This window comes from Trichomycterus rosablanca, chromosome 23, assembly GCF_030014385.1.
Source record: "Trichomycterus rosablanca isolate fTriRos1 chromosome 23, fTriRos1.hap1, whole genome shotgun sequence".
NCBI classification, from domain to species: domain Eukaryota; kingdom Metazoa; phylum Chordata; class Actinopteri; order Siluriformes; family Trichomycteridae; genus Trichomycterus; species Trichomycterus rosablanca.
Window position 1 is genome coordinate 8,541,999 of NC_086010.1, and position 27,929 is coordinate 8,569,927.

Here is a 27,929-nt window from a genome sequence, read left to right on the forward strand (position 1 = left end):
GCTGCAAAGCCAAAACACATTAAGCACCATCACAAGCAAAACAAGTCCTGATTAAAAATAAAACTGGAATTCAGAAACTGTTGACCTGGCATCACTACATGTGTTGTTTATTACAGAAATGCTGCAGCATGAGTCACTGTAAGTAGTCAAATACGGAATATCTAAATTCTCCTGAGTGTCATTAGAGAAAATAATCAGGCCCATAATAATGAGATACAGGGTATAAAAGCAACAGGGCTTGTTACTCTACCATGTACAATATTGGCCACAAACTAAGAATCCCACTATAAGGGGAGCAAAGGGCAGAGCAAGAGCAGTATTGCCAGATTGGGCGTTATGTTGGAAATTGGCAGGGAAAAACACGCTTTGGCTGGTGGACAAAATTTGGGGTGGTTTGTAATCATTTTGGCGGTTTAAAATATATACCTTCTCCCACCACATCCAACCCGTTGTCAAAAGTTTGATTGACAGGTTATTCTTTCCAGTCCAAAAGACACTGTTGCCACGCCCATCAATACAGTGATTCATATGACTCGTTTCTAGGCTAATGGTTTTGGCTTGTTTAGCGCTAACAAGTGGGGAAAATACAAAAGAAATTACCGAAAGGAATGGGAAATTGACCCTGAATTAAAGCATTGGATATCGCCTGCTACAGATGATTGTAAGACGCATAATATCTAATAATAATTTGTCCTTTATTATTGATAATTACTTATTTTGAAATGCTAAACATCATCTGCTTATCCTGTGTTGTTTTGGATGGTTTTTCATGCATATTTGGCAGATTTTGAACCACTGTTGCAATCTGGCAACCCTGAGCAAGAGAATGAGAGAATATCAACTACACAATCTGAGATGAGCTACTCTCCTTATTAATGCTCAAAGTTTTGAAATGAGTTGACCAAGAGCTCATGTGTTTAGCCGTATAGTTAGGGGTAACCATATGTCCTCTTTTTCCTGGACATGTCCTCTTTTTTGGACCTTTAAAATGCGTCCAGCTGGAATTTCTAAATCGCCAAAAACGTCCGGGATTCGGCTTTTGACGTCCCGGTCACAATCCTTGGGAAGCAGAATGCATGACCTGCGAAGTGTCAAATAAAGGTGCCAGTTCAGCAAAACACAAAAGTGCAGCTAAAGGAGAGAGGGTTCGTCAGGTAAATGAACTATTTTGTGAGATCGGGTAAAACAGAAGATGTTGACGCTGCAGAGGGAGTTTATGCATTTCACACCACAAGCATCACAACAGCTACAGATCAATGGACCGTACCCCTGCCTTGTTAAAAAGTCTTTCCCTGATCCTGAAACAGGATAAACATTTCCAAATGCATGTACTAAGATAGAGGTTATTGTCAATGCTGTGATAGCGCCACATTCTGTCTAAATACAATAGACCCTTGAGTTACGAACGGTTTACCATACAAACATTTTGGGTTACGAACGATCTGTTTCAACTTAACGTACGAACAAATTTCGGATTACAAACCTAAATTCGCGAAACACGTGACGTCACGAACAACTTGACTCTTACTCCTGCCAGTAGCTGTCACTGTGTTTCAGACAGGGGGGACAGTGAGTGAGAGAAGAAGGAATTCGGCTCAGTAAAGTATTCTTTCTTTTGTGCAATTACACCTACAAAATACAACACTATTGAAATAAAGAAGGAAATAATAGAGAAATATGAGAGTTATTGTTGTTTCTGATAGATACATTTTATATAAAAAGAAGGAAATGTATTATGGTGTATGGTACAGCACACATATTGTACCGAGATGTGTGTTTTTTGTGTACAGTACTACTGTGTATTGTTGTTTATTATTATTTATTACAGTATTATATATTCTATAATTTAAGATTTACTTGTATTTATAACAAAAAAGACCATTTAAGACATTAGAAAGGTTAGGTAAGGGGTGGTTTGGGAGGTCTGGCTCGGATTAATTCTGTTTACATTATTTCTTATGGGAAAAATAGGTTTGACTAGCAAACATTTTGACTTAAGAACAACCCCTCGGAACCAATTAAATTCGTAAGTCAAGGGTCCACTGTAGCTCTAATGATGAACTATTTTATTTGTTGTTTTTATTGTTTAGGGCCAAAAACGCTGAATGGAAGGGAATTAGAGTATCTGATCTTAATGCATTTGTAAGTTGTCTTGTTAAAAAGTAGCTGTATATTTATTAAAGTTCAATAACATACATGCATGGTTAGTGATGCATTTGTCAAATATTTAAACCCCCTACTCCATACACATTGCCATGGTGGCAGCAATTACATTAAATTACTTTGCCTATAAACCACCTAAATCACCTGGACGGACACCTGCCCCATGCTGCTGCTATTTTACAAAATTTGGTCACCTTACATATAGTGTACTTACCCCAGTAAAATGTAGCCTATCTGAAAAGTACTAAAGAAGGCTTATTTGCAACAATAGCAATAAACAGTTAGTCGTGTGATGTTCGTAACTGCAAACCACAGGTTATAAATCATGCTAAAAGCTAATAGCATAGCAAAAGCCTGCAGCTGACAAACTCACTCCAAGAGAAAGAGTGCTGAGTGTTTCAGTAATGATCTCCAAGCGCTCTTGGCAGATAAAACCACAACCAGAATGTGTTTGTGTGAGACAGAAAGGAAAAAAAGATTGTCACAGTAAGAAGACCTTTAATGCACCATCATAAAGAGCCTCTCTGTGCTATAGAGTTCTGTAGAAGTGTCTGCTAAACTTAATCACAGTGTTAATTATTAAACCCTTTTTAGGGAGTTACAATATTGTACATGTATTTCCATTATCTGTATTCTGTGAGTAATAATGTGAGGAGTTCAGATGAGAGTAAAATCACATAAATAACCAGTTAACGATTACATTGTTCCATCCTACTACAATCTGGCTTTTAGTTTATTTTAAACTTTGGCAAGAACCTTATTTATAGCTATATATATATATAGAGAGAGAGATCCCCTGCTGATTTAGTAAGTTTACCCCCTTACAAAGACTTGAACAGCTCCCTTGAGATCATTGACAAGCTCCTCCCGTGTAATTCTGGGCTGACCTCACCTTTCTCAGAATCATTCTTACCCCACCAGGTGAGATCTTGCATGGAGCTCCAGAGCAAGGGTGATTGACTGTGATCTTGTATTTCTTCCATTTTTGAATTATCGCACCAACAGTGGTCTCTTTCTCACCAAGCTTCTTGCTGATGGTCTTGTAGCCCATTCCAGCCTTGTGCAGGTCTACAATCTTGTACCTGACGTCCTTTGATAGCTTTTTGGTCTTGCCCATGGTGGTCGAGAGATTTGAACGGAAGAAACTGATTCTGTGACAGGAGTCTTTTATACAGGGACAGGACTAATTTGTGTGCCTCATGGGCACATAACCGGTCTGTGGGGGTCAGAATTCTTGCTGGGGATCAAATACTTATTTCCCTTAATTAAATACAAATTAATTTATAACTTTTATTTAATGTTTTTTTATATTCTGTCTCTCTCTGTTAAAATAAACCTTCCATAAAAATTATAGACTGTTCAAGTCTTTGTAAGGGGGTCAAATACTTATTTCCCCCACTGTATGTATATATATATATATATATATATATATATACAGGGGTTGGACAAAATAACTGAAACACCTGTCATTTTAGTGTGGGAGGTTTCATGGCTAAATTGGACCAGTCTGGTGGCCAATCTTCATTAATTGCATATTGCACCAGTAAGAGCAGAGTGTGAAGGTTCAATTAGCAGGGTAAGAGCACAGTTTTGCTCAAAATATTGCAATGCACACAACATTATGGGTGACATACCAGAGTTCAAAAGAGGACAAATTGTTGGTGCACGTCTTGCTGGCGCATCTGTGACCAAGACAGCAAGTCTTTGTGATGTATCAAGAGCCACGGTATCCAGGGTAATGTCAGCATACCACCAAGAAGGACAAACCACATCCAACAGGATTAACTGTGGACGCAAGAGGAAGCTGTCTGAAAGGGATGTTCGGGTGCTAACCCGGATTGTATCCAAAAAACATAAAACCACGGCTGCCCAAATCACGGCAGAATTAAATGTGCACCTCAATTCTCCTGTTTCCACCAGAACTGTCCGTCGGGAGCTCCACAGGGTCAATATACACGGCCGGGCTGCTATAGCCAAACCTTTGGTCACTCGTGCCAATGCCAAACATCGGTTTCAATGGTGCAAGGAGCGCAAATCTTGGGCTGTGGACAATGTGAAACATGTATTGTTCTCTGATGAGTCCACCTTTACTGTTTTCCCCACATCCGGGAGAGTTACGGTGTGGAGAAGCCCCAAAGAAGCGTACCACCCAGACTGTTGCATGCCCAGAGTGAAGCATGGGGGTGGATCAGTGATGGTTTGGGCTGCCATATCATGGCATTCCCTTGGCCCAATACTTGCGCTAGATGGGCGCGTCACTGCCAAGGACTACCGAACCATTCTGGAGGACCATGTGCATCCAATGGCGGTGCCGTGTATCAGGATGACAATGCACCAATACACACAGCAAGACTGGTGAAAGATTGGTTTGATGAACATGAAAGTGAAGTTGAACATCTCCCATGGCCTGCACAGTCACCAGATCTAAATATTATTGAGCCACTTTGGGGTGTTTTGGAGAAGCGAGTCAGGAAACGTTTTCCTCCACCAGCATCACGTAGTGACCTGGCCACTATCCTGCAAGAAGAATGGCTTAAAATCCCTCTGACCACTGTGCAGGACTTGTATATGTCATTTCCAAGACGAACTGACGCTGTATTGGCCGCAAAAGGAGGCCCTACACCATACTAATAAATTATTGTGGTCTAAAACCAGGTGTTTCAGTTATTTTGTCCAACCCCTGTATATACAGTATATATACACTGATCAGACATAACATTAAACCACTTACTTGTTTCTACACTCACTGTCCATTTTATCAGCTCCACTTACCGTATATAAGCACTTTGTGTTCTTTAATGGTCAGAACTCACCCAGGACCACCACAGAGTAGGTATTATTTAGGTGGTGGATCATTCTCAGCACTGCAGTGACACTGACATGGTGGTGGTGTGTTAGTGTGTGTTGTGCTGGTATGAGTGGATAAGACACAGCAGCGCTGATGGAGTTTTTAAACACCTCACTGTCCCTGCTGGACTGAGAATAGTCCACCAACCAAAAACATCCAGCCAACAGCGCCCCTGAAAACCACTGATGAAGGTCTAGAAGATGACCAACTCAAACAGCAGCAATAGATGTGTGACCGTCTCTGACTTTACATCTACAAGGTGGAACAACTAGGTAGGAGTGTCTAATAGAGTGGACAGTGAGTGGACACAGTATTTAAAAACTCCAGCAGCGCTGCTGTGTTTGATCCTTTGATACCAGAACAACACACACTAATGCAGTGCTGAGACTGATCCAACACCTAAATAATACTTGCTCTGTGGTGGTCCTGTGGAGGTCCTGACCATTGAAGAACAGCATGAAAGGTGGCTAACAAAGCATGCAGAGAAACAAATGAACTCAGTAACTGTAGAACTACAAAGTGCTTCTATATGGTAAGTGGAGCTGATAAAATGGACAGTAAGTGTAGAAACAAGGAGGTGGTTTTAATGTTATGGCTGATCGGTGTATAATACTTAAACCTTTTTCAACAGGTCATTCTATTTTTTAATTGAAATTCCAGCTGCAAAGTCTAGGTCTAGGTCTAATCTAAGGATCTAAAAAAATGGTCCATGTTAGGACACACAGCTCAGTTAATTGATTGTTCCTAAACCTACTTCATTAGTATCACCAGAACATGTCTAGGGAAGAGTACTGAATCACAGATACTTGTACCCAGCAAGAGTCAGTGGGTCAGTGGAGAAGAAAATGAAAATCAATATCTATTTATAACATAGGAACACGTCCATTACCTTTGATTTGCAGCATCTGTATATGTACGTTTGATTTATCCCAGCTTGCAAACACACAGTCAATTAGTTAAAGCAATAAATACTAAATACATGGATTCAGGAAGCTTTGGGCTGTAGATTTGATCTTCAATGCATATAATTGCTATTTTAATGCACCAATCTACAACCCCAAATCAGAAAAAGTTGGGACAGTGTGGAAAATGAAAATAAAATAAAAACCCAGAGTTTCTTATATTTAATTTGACTTTTATTTGATTGCAGACAGGATGAACCTGAGATATTTCATGTTTTATCTGCTCAACTTCATTTAATTTATTATCGGTTTTTAAATCGGTTGAATCGGTTATTAAGTGTATTGTGGTAAATCGTTACATCCCTATTTATTAATATACATCCATTCCTGCATTTCAAGCCTGCAACACATTCCAAAAAAAGTTGGGACAGTAAAGCATTTAACACTCTGTAATGTTGTCGTTCCTTTTCACCACACTTAAAAGTTGTGATTTAGTGTTTCAGCTTTTATTTTGTCCCATTATTCCTGACTCTGTATAACTCCATATTGTAGTGCCTGACAAAGGTTTGCCAAGGTAATCCCTTGCCCATGTGGTTATATCAGCTATTGTTGAGTGCTGGTTCTTGATGCAGTGCCGTCTGAGGGATCGAAGATCACGGGCGTTCAGCTTAAGCTTGCGCCCTTGGCCTTTACACACTGAAATTCCTCCCGATTCCTTGAATCGTTTAATGATATTATGCACTGTAGAGGGAGAAATATGCAAATACCTTCCAATCTTTCTCTGAGGTTTATTGTTTTTAAACATTTCAATAATATTCTCATGCTGGAGATACTCTGGCCATCTTTGCTCATCAAAGACTCAGCCTTTCCTGGATGCTGCTTTTGTACCAAATCATGATTACAATCACCTGTTTGGAATCACATCATTATTTAGTTTTTCCACCTCACTACTAGCCCTAAATTGCCCCCGTCCCAACTTTTTCTGGAATGTGTTGCAGGCCTGAAACGCAGAAATGAAGGTTTATTAATAAATGAAATGTAGTTGAGCAGATAAAACATGAAATATCTAGGGTTCCATTCATCTGCAATCAAATAAAAGTCAAAGTAAATGTAAGAAACGTAGTGTTTTTATTTTATTAGCATGTTCCATACTGTCCCAACTTTTTCTGATTTGGGGTTGTACACTTAAACACCCATATTTATCAAGTGAAAACAAAAATAAAAAACTAACATTTTTTATTCACAAAAGTATGGACACCACTTTCTCTAAATTGTGGTCAGGTGCATCTTGTTTGCTTCAATTATCCTTCAGATGCTTCTAGAACTCGCTTGAAGTCCATCTGTTGCTATTATAACTGATTTAACATGAAAGTCACAGCTGGGTCTCTAAGGGCCCAAAGTTTACACTGCCTTATCAGGACAAAAACCAAGCCATTATATCCAAGGTTTGTTTGTTTTTTGGGATTTTAACATCATGTTTTACACTTTGGCTACATTCATGACGGAAACGGTAGTTATTCATTACACAAGATTCATCAGTCACAAGTTTAATGTCATACACAGTCATGGACAATTTTGTATCTCTAATTCACCTCATTTGCATGTTTTTGGATTGTGGAAGGAAACCAGAGCACCCGGAGGAAACCCTTCAGACATGTGGAGAACATACAAACTTCACACAGAAAGGACCCGGACCACCCCACCTGGGGACCGAGCCACCGTGTCGCCCCATTATATCCAAGGAACTCTCATGGCAGTGATCAGGGCAAAAGATTTCAGTGTTCCCAGGACCACAGTGATCTCAACAGCTATGAAATGGAAGAAGATTGGAACAACCTTGAATCTCATAGAGTTTGATGCCAAACTGGCCATTATGGCAATAAAGGAGAGGGTCATGGTCAAGGAGGTAAAAAGAACTCAATGGGAGCTACTCCGAGTTAAAGTCATGATGGCGTGTAAAAAGCTCCAGTAACTTGTACAAAATTCTCTGTTGATGTAACCCCATCAAACATCTGTGAAGAGACCTAAATAAAGCAGTTCACAGATGCTAACCAACCAGCCAAAAAAATAATTGCAAATCATTTCTCTTAATACCCCTACGTTCTTGGAATCAGGTTTGTATAAAAGGAGCATTCAGGACAAGCCTGATATATTAAAATCAAGGATGCCAAGAAATGAATTAGCAAATTACCCAGCAATTCAGAAACGGTACTCAACATGAGCATCTTGCAATTTAATTAAATCCTGAAATAGCTCTATGCGTGATAGGCCAAGCTAAAAAAGACTAGTAAATACCCAAAACCTTTGATCTGCCAGACTGCACTGCAGTAAAAACCATAATGCTTCTGTGATGGATTTTATCACATGGGCTGTAACATAGTGTGTAAATAAACTGTTGGTCAATGAATGCAACTTGGGGCTGTACTATGCATCGCAGAGGCTCTTGGTTTAAGCTTACCTGAAATGGGCTAATACACAATGGCATGTGTTGAGCTTATTAGTGCTGTATTATGCTTTCCAAAGTAAAAGCGAAAAAGGATGTCCAACAAACTCCTGGTCAGATAATATGCATCCTTTTGGTCATATGGTGTTCCCACTACACATACATTGCTCAGAGAGAAAGGACAGGGTGGAGTTTCTCATCATTAACCTTTTTCTGTCTTCCCTAATGGCCCAGTCACAATCTTTCGACCAGCACGGCTGGACCATGGTGGGAACTCCCTAACTTATTTATCCATAGACTCCTGCTGCTGGCAGGGTACATCGTATCGAATCACAGCTCTGCCATCCGGCTGGGCTGGGCAGCTATATGAATAACGTTTGAATAATGACCTCATAACTGATGCAATTACGACTTCTGCTGGCTGATTGATGGCATCTGCACAGAGTAGAGGAATAATGCTGATCAAAGTGTGGCTCTCTGTGCACAAGGCTGATTGGCATATGAACTCGCCTCGTGCAGGTGAAGAGATGCACCAGTAGAGAGGAAGCATAATGCAATCAGGTAAAAATTGGACAATGCAAAAATGCAAAAAAAAAAAAAAGAGGAAATGTTCATCTTCAAAGGCCGAGCAACCTTTCAACGCAAGTCCAACCAATTTATGTCAAAAGAACATTTTTATTTGTACACAAATGCACGAGGGCAATCCAGTAGGGACTACTTTATCTCTGTAGTGCAGTACTGAGTAAACGCTTCCAATCCAAGCAGCAGATTAAAGCTCTGACTCATCAAGCTCCAAGACGATCCATCTCTGCCCACAAGCAACCCAGTGGGACCACTTTTATGTTCTGCATTAGCAAAATCCTAATTTCACAGCAGCAGGTGCTGTGCAACGTTGCATACCTTTAAAAATAAAATCTTTGCAATTCAAAGCTTCTGCCAGGAAAAAATTACATTAATTACGTTCAGACAGGAAGCTTGAATTTTATTCGAGCTGGAACGATTTTCTCCAGTCTGGACAGTAAATATTTGTAAAAAAAAAAAAATTGGAAGTAAGGCACAATTGTGTGATTGGAATTATATTTGTTGACATGTGACCTTGTCTAAACTTCGTCTTCGGTAGTATTCAATTGAGAACCCAGTCTTTTTATCCAAAGCAACTTGCAATTGTACCTAAATACACACAATACACACAATTAAGGGTGGAGGGCCTTGTTTAGGGGCCCAACAGTGGTAACTCAGCAGGGTGGGGCTTAAACCAACGACCTCCTAATCACTAGTTCAGTACTTTTATGACTGCCCTTGTGTAATTTTGTGGAACACCTTTCCAGAACATTGGAGAGACCTCATTGTGACATGATGGTTTTGGAATTGGTTGTCCAACAGGCTCAGGGTCAGATGTCCACATATTTCTGGCCAAATATTTTTGCCTTGTGCACTATTTTGTGCTTTTACAGTTGCCATGTTTGATTCTAGTTCTAATTCTTTCTCATCATGGCAGGCTGTAGCTTTTCGTAAAATCGCTAATCTGTAATAATAATAATAAATAAATAATAATAATAAATAAATAATACTACTAATACATAAATAAAAAAAATGCATAAATAAACATTAATAAAAATGTATATTCATAATAATAATAATAATAATAAATAAATAAAAAATACTAATAATACTAATAATACATAAATAAATAATAATGCATAAATAAACAAACATTAATAATAATAATAATAATAATAGTTAATCTGTATCACTTATCGCTAGTCTGTAAAAATAATAATAATTAAAATAATACTACTGATAATAATACATCATATACATATAAAAAGACATTAAAAACAATAATACATAAACAAACAAACAAACAACAACAACGATAATAAAGTTGGGATACCCTTAAGGTTACTTTTTAAAACCACTTCACACTTTCTCAAAGCAACTACTGAAGCAAATCTGCATCGCCACGGTCTGCCAAGATAAACAAGACCAAACCTTGTAGGTCACGCATTTCAAAGCCACATATTTGTGCACAGCCTGCCAAGATTATTACAAACACCACTGCCTGTGGATCAACCAAGTACACAAAAGTCCAGCACCATCAGCATCTTTATTCCTTCTTATTTGTTTAATTTTTCCCACGGTCTTTGCACAGCAGAGTTTCTTGACCACTGTAAGAAAAAGCTGTTTGTGAGACACAAACAGCTTACACAACATGTTTACAGCCAAAGCAGTTTAGTTCGGTTTTAATAGGATTCAGACCAAAAAATAAAAGAAGAAAGAGAAGTTTTGATTCAGGTCAGAAATGGGGCACAGATGTAACACTTCCAGCCATTTGGCATAATCGCTTAGTATAATCTGCTGGGTGTGAATCACAGACGTGCTACATATACAAACACTTTCTTCATATACAGTTAAAGGAAAAAGCATTTATAAACACTTGGAAGCTTTGTTGCCTCAGTGGTCTAATGTAAGCCCACCACTACAGGTACCAGTGTTTGAGATTTTGGCAGTTTGTTTATTTAATAGGATTTTAACGTCATGTTTTATACTTTTGGTTACATTCATGACAGGAACGGTAGTTACTCATTACACAAGATTCATCAGCTCACAAGGTTATATCAAACAGTCTTGGACAATTTAGTATCTCCAATTCACCTCACTCCCACGTCTAAATTCTAAATACTAAATTCACGGAAAACGTGCTTAATTTCAAACCTAAAACCTAAAACATCCAGCGTAGGTGTGAGGCTCCGCCTTAAATACGAAAATTCTCATCCATCTTTTGACACACACCCCCTGCATACACAGAATTGGTTGGGAGTTTCCCAAACTCAGTCACCCGAGTAGTGTTTTTACCTGCTTTAGACTTCAACATCTTGGACATTCTGATTAATCGATTGCTAACTGAATTGCCGTAGGATTGTTAGGACCGCCTAATATTGCAAACTAACCAGTAAACATGAGGCACTTGAACGCTATGCGAATGAAAAATGTTAAATTGTTAAACATAAGGCATATGTGAATTGCCCATGAATTTTATAAAGCAGTGATCTGTAAATTCTATTTATATATATATATTTTATTTTAAACTATGGAGAAACACACTATGCTCTCTCTATATCTCCACCACTCGTGCAACTCAGAAATGGCCAGCAGTGACTATAGAACATTTTACTGAGAAAAGTGCAAAATAATCGCACTTGATAGGACAGGGAAATCAATAGACTATTGCCATATATGGGAAATGTCTTGTGATGTCATATAGATCTATTTTGAACTGCCTATAGCCTATGGTGTGTCTTTAAGAATGGACACACATTTGATTTGCCACCATAAAAGCGCAAAAGGTCAACCAACCGTGACTAGGACAGATTCTGATGTAGTTGTTCAGATCCTGCCACCCCTTCCACCACCAGTTTACCAGAACTAACCAGAATTTACTGAATTTTCCAAAAGCACGAACACAAAACCTTTTGTCAATTATGAAAAATATAACCTGTATTGACGGGGTCCCAAGGAGGTTTAAAAGAAAAAAAAGGTTGAGAAACCTTGCTATAGAGAACAGCCAGCCTTTTTATAGGCTTCAATTCCAGACTAATGACCGTGTTTTGTTGATATAATGCTCAGGCGAACTGTGTCAACAAATCTTTCAGCCAAGTAAATGTTCCAAGCAGTTCTGCACCTTTATATAACTTGAGAGCGTGAAGCGGTTTCTCTGAGGAAATCGTAATGTACCACATCATTTACTCTCAACAGTGCGTGGAGGAGAGATACCGTAGAGAAAACGTATGTGAGAGGACGGAATGGACGAGACTGACAACTTGAAGAATGGCCTAGCCAGGGAGAGGCAGCTGAAACGTTGAACCGTGACACCTAATTTATATACGTTATTTTCTGCCTATTAAAGTAGCAAACAATAGCACCGAAACAAGAAGGTAAATAACTGCCTTGTCCTTTATAAATACACTCCTGAGACCTGAGAGGTTAACGCAGTCGGCTACTAGCCGAGTATCTATTTTAATTACACCTCACTTAATGACAGCCTTTGTGTTAAATGGCTTGATTCAGGTGAATAAGTATGCAAATACGATGCGAGTGTCTAAGTGGGTAATTGCGGCAGCACATGTAAATTCAGGAGGGTAACTAGAATGTGCAAAGTTCAGTCATTAGTGAAGGCAATCTATAGGACTAACAGGTCATTAGCTCATATGAGAGCCAAGAACAAATGCATTAAGGCTGATTCCAAACAGACAATAATTTTACAGGCAAACTGTTATGATCTTGATATTTAAGGGTGCATTCACATGAGAACTGTTTTGCACTTTGATCACCGTGAGCCTTGACGCAAACTCCCGCTTTGCTCAGCGCTTGGCTTGAGCAGTTGCGGTAAAATGTAATCAAAGTACGAATATAAGACGAATATACATTTGTGTGGAATAACAGTCAAATTTACTCTGAAAGCGTCCACATATATCTGTGTTTAGCTGCATTTTCCTCAATGTTTCAGACAGTCTAACACGCTCATCATTAAAAAAGGCTTAACATGGTTTAATGCAGCCTTTCTCAACCGGGGCCCTGGGTGCCGTCAAAAATATTCTGATAGTGATGGGTCGTTCGCAAACAATCCAATTCTATTGAACGGCTCTTTAAAATGAACAAAAGGAACCGAGTCGTGCCTCTGGGAGCCGCTATATATATATATATATATACAGTGTATCACAAAAGTGAGTACACCCCTCACATTTCTGCAGATATTTAAGTATATCTTTTCATGGGACAACACTGACAAAATGACACTTTGACACAATGAAAAGTAGTCTGTGTGCAGCTTATATAACAGTGTAAATTGATTCTTCCCTCAAAATAACTCAATATACAGCCATTAATGTCTAAACCACCGGCAACAAAAGTGAGTACACCCCTTAGTGAAAGTTCCTGAAGTGTCAATATTTTGTGTGGCCACCATTATTTCCCAGAACTGCCTTAACTCTCCTGGGCATGGAGTTTACCAGAGCTTCACAGGTTGCCACTGAAATGCTTTTCCACTCCTCCATGACGACATCACGGAGCTGGCGGATATTCGAGACTTTGCGCTCCTCCACCTTCCGCTTGAGGATGCCCCAAAGATGTTCTATTGGGTTTAGGTCTGGAGACATGCTTGGCCAGTCCATCACCTTTACCCTCAGCCTCTTCAATAAAGCAGTGGTCGTCTTAGAGGTGTGTTTGGGGTCATTATCATGCTGGAACACTGCCCTGCGACCCAGTTTCCGGAGGGAGGGGATCATGCTCTGCTTCAGTATTTCACAGTACATATTGGAGTTCATGTGTCCCTCAATGAAATGTAACTCCCCAACACCTGCTGCACTCATGCAGCCCCAGACCATGGCATTCCCACCACCATGCTTGACTGTAGGCATGACACACTTATCTTTGTACTCCTCACCTGATTGCCGCCACACATGCTTGAGACCATCTGAACCAAACAAATTAATCTTGGTCTCATCAGACCATAGGACATGGTTCCAGTAATCCATGTCCTTTGTTGACATGTCTTCAGCAAACTGTTTGCGGGCTTTCTTGTGTAGAGACTTCAGGAGAGGCTTCCTTCTGGGGTGACAGCCATGCAGACCAATTTGATGTAGTGTGCGGCGTATGGTCTGAGCACTGACAGGCTGACCCCCCACCTTTTCAATCTCTGCAGCAATGCTGACAGCACTCCTGCGCCTATCTTTCAAAGACAGCAGTTGGATGTGACGCTGAGCACGTGCACTCAGCTTCTTTGGACGACCAACGCAAGGTCTGTTCTGAGTGGACCCTGCTCTTTTAAAACGCTGGATGATCTTGGCCACTGTGCTGCAGCTCAGTTTCAGGGTGTTGGCAATCTTCTTGTAGCCTTGGCCATCTTCATGTAGCGCAACAATTCGTCTTTTAAGATCCTCAGAGAGTTCTTTGCCATGAGGTGCCATGTTGGAACTTTCAGTGACCAGTATGAGAGAGTGTGAGAGCTGTACTACTAAATTGAACACACCTGCTCCCTATGCACACCTGAGACCTAGTAACACTAACAAATCACATGACATTTTGGAGGGAAAATGACAGGCAGTGCTCAATTTGGACATTTAGGGGTGTAGTCTCTTAGGGGTGTACTCACTTTTGTTGCCGGTGGTTTAGACATTAATGGCTGTATATTGAGTTATTTTGAGGGAAGAATAAATTTACACTGTTATATAAGCTGCAAACAGACTACTTTTCATTGTGTCAAAGTGTCATTTTGTCAGTGTTGTCCCATGAAAAGATATACTTAAATATCTGCAGAAATGTGAGGGGTGTACTCACTTTTGTGATACACTGTATATATATATATATATATATATATATATTTCTGCGCAGTTCTTATCGACTGTAATCCACCCATTCCGCTTCCATCAGTAGAGGGAATCAATCAGTCATAATAAGAGCTGTTTATTGTGGAAATTCAAATCCGAAAACGGAGAGCGGAGAGCGAGCGACACAAAGAGAGAGAGAGAGAGAGAGAGAGAGAGCAAAAGAGAGAGCAAGACACACACACACACACACAAACTGATCGTTATTACTACCTCATTACTGTAAATATTATAATTTTTATTGTTATTATTTTGCACTGTTTTTATTAAATTTTTTTTTTTTTTTTTTTTTTTTGCACATGTAACTGTTTTGTATACATTTGTTCTTTCTTACTGTTATTTTTATTATTTCTCTTTAACTTGCTTTGGCAATACGAATGTCCTTATTTGTCATGCCAATAAAGCTTCTTTTGAGTTTGAGTTGAGAGAGCCGTAACCGAGCTACAGAGAGAACATGCAGAAAAAAAGCAGTGCTCTTAGTATAATGACAAATAGTTGAGAAATAAACTATAAACTTATTTAATTATGTTAAATCTGATTCGTTCATGGCGCAAACTGAGCTTTTCGAGCCTAACTTACATCAAGAACAAGTACAGGGAGCGACTGAGGGCTCTGGACCAGGGGCTCCGTGTCTGCCTCTCATCCATCCCTGCCAGAATAGGGCGATTGTGTGCATCATCCCAGGCTCAGGTTTCCCATTAAAAGTAAGTCATGTTTACCCCTCCCTCCCTAAATGACACCTTATGGTGTGTGTGCGTGTGTGTTAGCAGTCCGAGGGATACAGAGTGTAAGTTTTTAATAAATTTTAGACTGGGGTGACTTGAGATTTTGCATACTTTTAAAGGGTGCCGTGACTGAAAAAGGTTGAGAAACACTGGTTTAATGTACTAAAAGAACAACAAAGGAACACTAAACCGCTCCTAATTATTACTGCTCATAAGTTCTCTCCACAAATGGAATTCCTTGCTCATTGTTTTAATACAATAAGTCACTGCCCGGGTTGCTTTTATCATGTCATATGCACTCACGGCACAGCAAGCACAAAAGCGGTGGTTTTGTCACTTCTCATGTGAATGCGCCCTAATACACAATACTAATATATATATATACTGTATATATACAGTGTATCACAAAAGTGAGTACACCCCTCACATTTCTGCAAATATTTCATTATATCTTTTCATGGGACAACACTATAGACATGAAACTTGGATATAACTTAGAGTAGTCAGTGTACAGCTTGTATAGCAGTGTAGATTTACTGTCTTCTGAAAATAACTCAACACACAGCCATTAATGTCTAAATAGCTGGCAACATAAGTGAGTACACCCCACAGTGAACATGTCCAAATTGTGCCCAAATGTGTCGTTGTCCCTCCCTGGTGTCATGTGTCAAGGTCCCAGGTGTAAATGGGGAGCAGGGCTGTTAAATTTGGTGTTTTGGGTACAATTCTCTCATACTGGCCACCGGATATTCAACATGGCACCTCATGGCAAAGAACTCTCTGAGGATGTGAGAAATAGAATTGTTGCTCTCCACAAAGATGGCCTGGGCTATAAGAAGATTGCTAACACCCTGAAACTGAGCTACAGCATGGTGCCCAAGGTCATACAGCGGTTTTCCAGGACAGGTTCCACTCGGAACAGGCTTCGCCAGGGTCGACCAAAGAAGTCGAGTCCACGTGTTCGGCGTCATATCCAGAGGTTGGCTTTAAAAAATAGACACATGAGTGCTGCCAGCATTGCTGCAGAGGTTGAAGACGTGGGAGGTCAGCCTGTCAGTGCTCAGACCATACGCCACACACTGCATCAACTCGGTCTGCATGGTCGTCATCCCAGAAGGAAGCTGACGCACAAGAAAGCCCGCAAACAGTTTGCTGAAGACAAGCAGTCCAAGAACATGGATTACTGGAATGCCCTGTGGTCTGACGAGACCAAGATAAACTTGTTTGGCTCAGATGGTGTCCAGCATGTGTGGCGGCACCCTGGTGAGAAGTACCAAGACAACTGTATCTTGCCTACAGTCAAGCATGGTGGTGGTAGCATCATGGTCTTGGGCTGCATGAGTGTTGCTGGCACTGAGGAGCTGCAGTTCATTGAGGGAAACATGAATTCCAACATGTACTGTGACATTCTGAAACAGAGCATGATCCCCTCCCTTCGAAAACTGGGCCTCATGGCAGTTTTCCAACAGGATAACGACCCCAAACACAACCTCCAAGATGACAACTGCCTTGCTGAGGAAGCTGAAGGTAAAGGTGATGGACTAAACCCAATTGAGCACCTGTGGCGCATCCTCAAGTGGAAGGTGGAGGAGTTCAAGGTGTCTAACATCCACCAGCTCCGTGATGTCATCATGGAGGAGTGGAAGAGGATTCCAGTAGCAACCTGTGCAGCTCTGGTGAATTCCATGCCCAGGAGGGTTAAGGCAGTGCTGGATAATAATGGTGGTCACACAAAATATTGACACTTTGGGCACAATTTGGACATGTTCACTGTGGGGTGTACTCACTTATGTTGCCAGCCATTTAGACATTAATGGCTGTGTGTTGAGTTATTTTCAGAAGACAGTAAATCTACACTGCTATACAAGTTGTACACTGACTACTCTAAGTTATATCCAAGTTTTATTTCTATAGTGTTGTCCCATGAAAAGATATAATAAAATATTTGCAGAAATGTGAGGGGTGTACTCACTTTTGTGATACACTGTATATATATACACCGATCACACTACACACTACATACTTTTTTGCCTGCTTGCATACTGTTCTTTAATGGTCAGGACCCCCACAGGACCACTACAGAGCAGGTATTATTTGGGTGGTGGATAAATCTCAGCACTGCAGTGACACTGACATGGTGGTGGTGTATTAGTGTGTGTTGTGCTGGTATGAGTGGATCAGACACAGCAGCGCTGCTAGTGTTTTTAAACTCTTTATAGAAAACTTATATAGAGCTTATGCTGTAAACAACTTAAAAACTCCAAAATGAGATGTGAAAGTATTTTAATTTCACTGGAATTCTTCTTTAAATCTACAACCCTCGCCCCACCATTCACCAGATACAGCTATTGTCACATAACAGGCCCCAAAACAATTATTTTATTACCGCTTTATATTTAATGGCTTTCTCTCCGGCTTGTTCAATGAAGCAATTAAGTGTCCACATTAAAAGTGCATACCCCATCATTTTCCCACACCAGTCACTTGAAAGATAAATGCCATGGAAAATTGCTTAACACGGTAAATGCAGAGGAAAGTGATCTAAATCAATGGTGGAAATTAGCTGCCTGACATTTGGGCTCTTACTGCAATTTATGTTCTGTTACAGGGTTGCTTAGTTTTTATAATATACACAATATGACCAAAATTATGTTAATACCTCTTTTGATTTATTTTATAGAATTCATTTATAATGTGATCTCAATTACATGGCAACAGTGTAGGGCAGAGGCAGCTCAGCAGTTAAGGTACTGGACTAGAACCCAGAGGGTCACAGTTCAACCCTTATCACTCTTGGACCCCTAAGCAAGGTCTTTTCTCCTCTATTGCTCCAACTCTATTCAGTCAAACAGTTTAGGGAAGGTCCTTTCCTGTTCAAGCATAACAGTGCCTCTCAATTGAGGCTTTCTTGATCAACATCGGTGCCAAGCTGTACAAATGCCCATTTGACTGAATAGGCACAAATTTCCACAAACATCTCACAAGTTACAAGTGGCTGTTGTTATAGCTGAAAACATTACATAGAGGTTGCTCTATTTTAATACCATTTGTTTTTTAAATGGGACGTCCAACAAACTCATGGTGTCCAGATACTTTTGGCCATATAATGTATATAAAGTCAATTTTGGACCCCTCATCACCCCTGAGCAAGTCTCTTAATCCTATATTGCTCCAATTGTATTCAGTCGTAGTTGTAAGTTGCTTTGGATAAAAGCATCTACCACAAAATGAGTTCTATATCAGAAACTTCAGTGTTTAATCACATTACAAACTTTTGTGGCGATTTGGAACATTGATGTTACCAACGTTCAGTGATGGACCCCACAAATGCTAAACTGAATGGGCACACAGTTCCACAGATGCTCCAAAATCTTGATAAAAGTCTTCCCAAAACACCAAAGGTCATTATCGCTACAACAATAGGTGGACAGACTCCATATTAAATACGTACGGTTTTAAATTTGAGGTTTAGTTTGCATGGTTTTAGCAGACAGGCTTAATTTTAGCCATCACTGTACAGTATAAGTCTTGCTCATGTTAAAGCTAACCATCATTTTAAAGTTTGTATAGGAACACTATGCCACAATATGAGAAAAGTTGTTACAGTTACATTTAACCAAAGCAACCTACACTTATTACTGATACAATTTTGAGCAATTAAGGAGTTAAGTGTCTTGCTCAGGGCCCAACAGTGGCAGCTTGGTGGTGATGGGGCTTGAACGGGCAGCTTTCTGATTACTGGTCCAGTACCTTAACCGCTGAGCTACCACTGACCACCAACAACCAAAGCGACTTTTAACCAAAGTGACTTACAACTATGATTGATACAGTTTTCAGCAATTAAGGAGTTACGGGTCTTGCTCAGGGCCCAACAGTGGCAGCTTGGTGGTGATGGCACTTGAACGGGCAGCTTTCTGATTACTGGTCCAGTACCTTAAACGCTAAGCTTCCACTGCCATCAATACTAATACACCAATATAAAAATTATTTATGTAAGGGTTACAATAAATTATCCTGACTAATAAATGATTCCTGCCTAACACACCTCTGACATGTGCAATAGCCGAATGCATCTTTTCACTTGCAAGAGTCGAGTCCAGTACCTTAACCACTAAGCTACCACTGCCACCAATACCAATATACCAATATAAAAAGGGTTACAATGGCACTGCTAAGGTTACAGGACTTCACTGAGCCACAGTAGAAGTTCTCCCAAACAGAAAAATACAAACCAAGGCAAAAAATAGATCCTAGAAAGTTAACAACACTGGTTGTGTTCTAGCTCTGAACAGTAAAACAGATTGCAGGAAGGTAGACAGAAAATAAAGAATAAAAATGTCAGTATTACTTCAATCGCACACAAAATGTTTTCGCTCAGGATTTATTTCATGCCAGATCGTTGACAGGCCTGAACAAGCAGCTTGTTTTGCATAAATTCTGCAATGCCAATGAATTAATTCTGATGAGCACCTACACAACGTTTGATTGCTATAATGACGCCCTCTGTCAGTACTGAAGCACATCGGTGCACGGAGCTCACCGAGTGTGGGTGTCAGTATCCATATGGTTTTCAAAAGAGCCAGCTGTTTGATGGGCAGAATAAAAAATCATTTCCATTTCTCTCCCTCTCTCTCTCTCTCTCTCTCTCACACACACACACACACACACAATATGAACAAAAGTATGTGGACACAAACATGGGTCTGCTGAACATTACATTCCAAAACAACAGACATGAATGTGGAATTACCTCCTGAACCTTCTGGCTCCTCTGAACAGGCTTTACACAATATTTGGGGGGGTGCCTATTATAATGTGTGCCCTTTTACTCAAAAAAGCTTTTAAGGTTTGGCACTAATTTTCGATAAAAAAAGCCTGACTCACAATTGATGATTCAATTCATCCTAAACCATCTATTTGCATTTTTTCCTTAATTTATGTGGGGCTCAGTTTCGCGCATTGAGAGTCACGCACTGATCTCCATTATCCTCCGTCTCTGTGCAGGTGCCATCGATCAGCCAGTAGAAGTTGATTGTTTATTAGGTTTTTAACATCATGTTTTACACTTTGGTTACATTCATGACAGGAAGGGTAGTCAATCATTACACAAGGTTCATCAGTTCACAAGGTTATATTGAACAGTCATGGACAATTTTGTATCTCCAAAAACAAATACTTGCATGTCTTTGGACTGTGGGAGGAAACCGGAGCACCCGGAGTAAACCCACGCAGAGTAGAGGTCGTACCTGTATCAGTTTTAAGAAATCCTCTCTGACACCCTCTCTGCAAACGAGTCGATCACTGTTCTGCAGAGCTGAGAATTGAACCGACAAGTTCGAGATGTCAGATCTGGTGTGCTAGAGTGTTTTACTGCTGCGCCACCTGAGTGCCTCACTTTTGTGTTGCCACTAAGTAATGATTTTATTTTACTATATTATCAAATAAATTGAGGGACGGATAAACACAGCCAAATATAAGAACCTTTGAAGAACACCTCCACCAAGAACTACAACAGACAACAATAGTGCTAATTACAAAGTCCAGGTTGGAGTTATAAATGCTTCACATACAGAATGATACAACTATTAAACATCCTAGAACACAAAAACTTCTGTACCTTAAGATTTAGGAAAAATCTAATCAAACGCATATCAGATGAACAAAGTGAACAGGTAGAGTCAAATTACTGCTTTGTTTTTTTCACCCAGATAAAGTCCAAATTGTAAACAATTACATTAAACCAGATGCAGTAGGCACTATCGTTTAAAGCCAGCAGATTAATCCCTGGCAGCATGGTTGTTAGTCTAATTTTAGTGGACTACAGTTGGGTTGTCACAAATCGCCAATAAATAATAATAATAATAAAAAGAGGCAGCTGAAATTTAATGTCATTAATGTCAGTCATTTATATTTGCAGGGTAAATACATGTAAAAATAAACTACTTCAGGAGAATTTGGAAAGCCTGAAACTCTATTTCCTGTAAATGGGTGAATATTTTCAATGTAAAACCCTCTGAGAGCACATACACATACTGTAAGCAGGTGGAAACGCCCCACACACGTACCTGATTCGGTCCTCTTCTTTTTTGCGCAGCTTCATGTCTCTCTGTACCACTTTGAGCACGTGCTCTGCCTCAACTTCAGTCAGGCCTGACAGGTCCAGTTTCCTCCCCATCGCTGAATTCTAAGGTAATGCAGGATCCCCAAGGAGTCAGTAAGCAGGTGTAAGTAAGAAGACTAAGACTTCCTAGAAAACAAATGATGCACGTTGTCACTACTGGGAAGCATGTGTGACTCATCCAAGTACAAGAAAATACAGCGCGCTACCTTTAGTCAAAAAATTTCTACCTGTTAATGTAAGTAAGTGATGGGAAACGTTACAAGCCAGTGGCCCTATTTCTGAAAGGTTCCTAATGCTAAAAAAAAAAAAACAGTATCTGAGCACCTGATCACAAGCTCGTTAGGCATCCCATTTCAAAACCCAAGGACTTCACATGGAGTGTTTTCCAATACTTTCATCTAAAAATAATAATTCTCAGCCATTAGTAACTTGCTCACCACCCAGCATCCAAAGCTAAAATAACTAACACACCTGTGCTTAATTTTAAGTATCAAAAACTGTTGTAAAACCTAAATAAGAAATCTTAGGTCAGGATACTCCAATGAACCTATTGCTTCCACACAAATCCAGAAATGCCGAGTAGCATTACTGAATAATTAATGCATTATTTCTCAGGAACTTTAAATCACATGAGGTTGTGTTTGCATGGACATTATTGGCATCCAACAGAAAACACAGATGTACATTAGAATCACTGAGTCTCGAACCATATATAATGCATTAAATAGTATCACTCATGTCTGTGTGCTAATTTGTCATTAACTTAGTATAGACCAATGTGAATTGGAACATAGCCATAGCCTGTAAAATGCTCACTTTTCTGTAGACTGGATACAATAAGTCATTTAAAGTCTACTAATACATGTTATTTCCCAAAGTCAAAATGAATGACTATTGAAAAGACCTTTATAACCTTCTTTTGAAGTAATATATAGTACATTTAAATCAATCAGAGAACAAATAAAGAGTATTTGAGTATAATAAAGAGCTTGTGTCCCAGAACAGATTCACATTCTAATTCTATTTAAAGTTCTGTGTAAATTACTCCAAACCAGCTCCGCATGACCAAGTGATTTGGATTTAAAACAAATGCTCCATAACTGCATTAATTTGAACACATGCTTTCTCGTCAGAGCAAATCCAATAAGTTACTTTTAGATCGCTGGGACAGTGCTTTTCAATCAGTTATGCTACACTCAACATGATGGGCTTAAACCCAAAATGCTCACTTTTTCTGCAGTGTTCTGGCTGTATGTACACAAGTTATGTAACGTTTCAGGATTTACAATTCATTTATATTTGCAGCATGTAGCAGATGCTTTAAAGCAAAGTGACTTACAATTAAAATGATGCGTTATACAGTTTGAGCAATTGAGAGTTAATGTCCTTGATCAGGGGCCCAACAGTGGAAACTTGGCAGTGGGGGACTTGAACCAGCTACTTCTGATTGTTAGTCCAGTACCTTAACCGCTGAGCTACCACTGCCCTAGTCCAACTGGACTTTACAATAACTGTATAAATTCATTATTTATCTATGAGGTTTTGTTAATGGAGTATTTTTTTAAAATGCTTATAAGCTGATCAAATTCTGCCCAGCAGTGATATTTAACAGTACAAATTTCAAGCTGTCATACAGGTTAATGCACTAGTTGCTCAGTCCTAGACTTGTCTCATAAGAACCCTTGGAATCATCACTTGCTTCCACTTTTACTGCAAGCCTGGAATACAAGTTCATTTAGTTTTATATGCTGGTGTTGTTTTTGTCCTCCTGGTGCCTGCAGATTACTCTACAGAATGCTGTAGCACTTCGCAGGCCTTATTCAAACCTTATCGCATAACACTTAATAGTGAAGTTGGACAGGTCTGCTAACTCAGCTAAACGCTCCTGAAAAGATTGTGTGCACTTTGCTAAAGTAATAATTTGCTTAGAGATGCAGATCCTGGCAGATACTCTTTATGTCCTATGAAACAGACAGCACTAAAAGCTGATTAGAACTGATTGTTAATTAGCTAATTACTGAGCACTAAACTGATTGATTTCCGACACATTTTGTTAAAAAAAACATAAAGACGTTGAGTTAATGTAGCTTAGATTGATTTTTTTTGTTTGTTTGCTTCAACTTGGCTGTTATGGCTTTGCAGCAGCATGAGCATGAGTTTCAGCCAAATCCCTTGCAAATGTGTGTTAGTGTGTGTTGTGCTGGTATGAGTGGATAAGACACAGCAGTGCTGCTGGAGTTTTTAAACACCTCACTGTCACTGCTGGACTGAGAATACTCCACCAACCAAAAATATATCCAGCCAACAGCGCACCGTGGGCAGCGTCCTGTGACCACTGATAAAAAACTAGAAGATGACCAACTCAAACAGCAGCAATAGATGAGCGATCATCTCTGACTTTACATCTACAAGGTGAACCAACTAGGTAGGAGTGTCTAATGGAGTGGACAGTGAGTGGACACGATATTTAAAAACTCCAGCAGTGCTGCTGTGTCTGATCCACTCATAACAGCACAACACACACTAACACACCACCACCATGTCATTGTCACTGCAGTGCTGAGAATCATCCACCACCTAAATAATACCTGCTCTGTGGTGGACCTGTGGGGGTCCTGACCACTGAAGAACAGGGTGAAAGCAGGCTAAAAAGGTATGTAAAAGGTATGTGCTCCTATATGGTAAGTGGAGCTGGTAAAATGGACAATGTGTGTAGAAGCAAGGAGGTGGTTTTAATGTTATGGTTGATCAGTGTATACACTGGCTGCTCCTATGTAACTGGATAACTACTTGAATAAGCAGGTGTTTCCAATAATTTGTCCACTGAGTATACAGGTGCTCGGTTTTCTTGATGTATGACTCACATGTACTTACCTTCAGGCTGAGACTCTTGTAAATAATAATTATTTTGACCATGCTACTTCTCTCCACAGATCTGTTGCCTAATGCTTCTAGTCACATCTTTCCCTATTGCTACCTTCATTCAAAATCAAGGTCATTTGTGCCTGCTTAGTATTTTGATACCTGGCACTAGGCAGATGGTATGTTAATTGATAGCAGTAGCATGCAATACAGGATGGAAGCAAATACAATTTGCTAATTTCTTATTTCTGATCATTTTCTTACCCTTGTCATGTATGCGGGCATTTATGGGAAGGGGGAGTAGCTTGTAAACAGGCTGTGTGTACTGTGATTGGTGAAGCCGAGGATTACATCTGTCTGAGTCATCACCTGCGGCTTACCGCACCAGATACCACCCCCCCCCCCCCATGCTCAATAAAAAAAATTCCCATATTTCCACCCCCGTCGCCATCAGTCTCCACCCCATCTTCAACCCAGCCCCTATTCCTCAGGCTGAATGATCCCCCTACCCTGAGTACTCCACTTTCCTATAAAAAGCCTCCTGACTAATAGCTTCCCTTGGGCTTCTTCATTATTATGCCGAATATTTTCATCGTATATTAATCCTCATCAGCCTGCCTCTCCAGCCTCTGCTCTTAAGCACTATCGACTTATTGATTCTACACTTGACTAGGCAATAAAACCTGTAAATAGAAAAAGGAAGCAACAGAGAGCGAAACAAACAGGAATGAGAAGAGAACTGGATAAGGCTGAACAGCCCTTCTTAAAGATCTTAAAGCATCTTCAGATCAAGAACAATTCAGATAGACTGACTTGAGCAGATTGTGACACATGGATTAATATAAACTACAGTATATTCTATTAAATTTACACTATATGCCCAAAAATACTTAAAAAAAATAAATAATTGAGGGAATATATTTAAAAGCACTGATTAACATCACAGCAGACAATTTGCTAAACAGTATAATCATTTTTTTAATTGCTTTGTGCAATTAAATAAAAAAAAATACAAGAATCAAAACGAAGCCACATGGCTACACACAACAGGTCTATGCAAAGAATATTTCCAATAGAAAATAGATGGATAAATGAATACATGAATAATAATAAATGAATACAAATACGACTTACAGTTGACTTACACCCAGCGTTTTTGAGTGGCATTAACCCAAAATAACGTCGTTCATAAAAATGAATCCACAAAAGGTTTGTTTGGATCAATTTACCATGCTATAGGGCAGGGGTTTTCTTTCTTTTTTTTATATATTTTTTTGTTTATGCATTTTCTCCCCTTTTTTCTCCCTTTTTAGCGTGTCCAATTGCCCGATTGCGTCATGCTTCCTCTCCACCAATGCCGATCCTTGCTCTGATTGAGGAGAACGAAGCTAACCCACGCCCCCTCCGGCACGTGGGCGGCATGCCGTATGCATCTTATCACCTACACTTTGACGAGTGCAGTGCAGCTCAGCACTCTTTTCTCATCTCTGTTTTCTCAGGCGCCATCAATCATGTGAGAGTGACCCCATCCGGATGAGTCCCGCCCAAATCTGAACAACAGGCCAATCGTTGTTCATGTGGCCGCTCGGCCTTAGCCGGTAGACAGAGCTGAGATTCGATACGATGTATTCGAGATCCCAGCTCTGGTTCTAGTGTGTGTTTTTACCGCTGCGCCATCTGAGCGGCCTAGGGCAGGGGTTTTCAACCTGTGGGGCGTGACATTTTTTTACTTCTAAAACGAAAGCAATTAATTTACACATATTTGATTAGTCTCGCTGACCACGCACACATGCATGTTTAATGTTATCCAGTTCAGTCTGAAAAAGGACCGTTAGCTAGCAAAACTTAAAAAAATAGGGCTAACGGGGGCGCAAGTTCAAGGTCGGCACATGGAATGAGGTGCATGTCCAAAAGCTATAGGGTATGAACCCTGGACAATAATTACACTACTATATTCTATTTATCGGTGGCTGCATAACAATCTAGTAATAGGATTTTTCAGCTATTCTTTTAAAACTCTTGAAAAATCCACTTCAATACTTTAATGGACCCATTTACTATATATTTGCATCCAAAAAGTTCAGTAGTCTCTCTCTTCCTTTCCCAGTAGATTAATTTAAAAAATACCTCTAAGCTTGTACAAGCCACAAAGCCAAGCAAACAGATCAGAAAATAAAACCTTTCTGGTATGTGATGTGGTGCTCATGCAGAGAGCTCTTCTACAGGAGAAAAAAAACAGCTCTTTTCAATGAGAGAAAGCAAGATAACAAGACTGCTCTCACCAGCACTGCAAAGCAGCTCTTTTTAAAGGGCAAATTTAACCGGGTGCTTAATAAACTCACTTCTGATGTCATTGGAGTGTATTGTTTTTGCCACAGATCTATGTAGAATTATGGGTAGCAAACAAGCACAAGTTGTGATGAAAAATGATGGAATTATGAACTCTACATGGTCAAGTACAGTTGTGTACAAGTCAAGTCAAGTCAAATGTATTTGTGTAGCCCTTTTTACAATGAACATTGTCTCAAAGCAACTGTACAGACTCCAGGACCAACAGACCAAAAACCCCTGTTGAGCAAGCCGAGGGCAACAGTGGCAAGGAAAAACTCCCTTAAAATTACAGGAAAAAACCTTGAGAGGAACCAGACTCACATTCTCTACAGGTAACAAAGTTCTACTCATTTTATTGTACAACTACTGGGTTCAATTCCCAAGTGGAGTGGGTTTCCTCCGGGAGCTCCGGTTTCCCCCCACAGTCCAAAGACATGCAAGTGAGGTGAATTAGAGATATAAAATTGTCCATGACTGTGTTTGACATTAAAAGACTTGAACTGATGAATCTTGTGTAACCAGTAATTACCTGTCCCGTCATGAATGTAACCAAAGTGTGTAAAACATGATGTTAAAATCCTAATAAATAAATAAATGTACAATTATTGGTGTTTACTTTTAAAATCTGTAAAAAAGATATGGCACATTTAAAACGTTTAGCACATATAGAAATCAATAATGCCACATTACTGTCTGATCCTTGTAGATCATGTCTAACAATGTCTTACTGTTACTTTTAAAATGATCAAAAGATTGATGTTCACAACTCACAAAATATGAGTCCGAGTCAAGTCACAAGTCTTTAGGCTAGAGTCTGAGTCAAGTCACGAGTCTTTAGGCTAGAGTCTGAGTCAAGTCACGAGTCTTTAGGCTAGAGTCTGAGTCAAGTCACGAGTCTTTAGGCTAGAGTCCGAGTCAAGTCACAAGTCTTTAGGCTAGAGTCTGAGTCAAGTCACAAGTCTTTAGACTAGAGTCCGAGTCAAGACATGAGTCAATATAATAAACACAAAACATATATTGGAAATGTAGCATAGAAATAAACAAATATGTAAGTTCAGATAAAAACAACAGATTAGCGACTGTATTTTGCCGTGTAACTTAGTGCCTTTACTTTCCTAGTCATTGTGTAAATGAATGTAATTTCCGTAACA

The 27,929-nt window shown here is 39.7% G+C and overlaps 1 protein-coding gene across 1 annotated transcript in view; it reads right to left on the reverse strand.

Moving 5' to 3' along the window:
• myripb (myosin VIIA and Rab interacting protein b) overlaps nt 1-21,639 on the reverse strand; it is a 126,994-nt gene extending 105,355 nt beyond the window's left edge. Inside the window, exon 1 of the mRNA XM_062985753.1 lies at nt 21,530-21,639. Within this exon, the coding sequence (XP_062841823.1) occupies nt 21,530-21,639 (110 nt within the window). The remainder of the gene's footprint in view (nt 1-21,529) is intronic.
• Nucleotides 21,640-27,929: the final 6,290 nt, after the last annotated feature.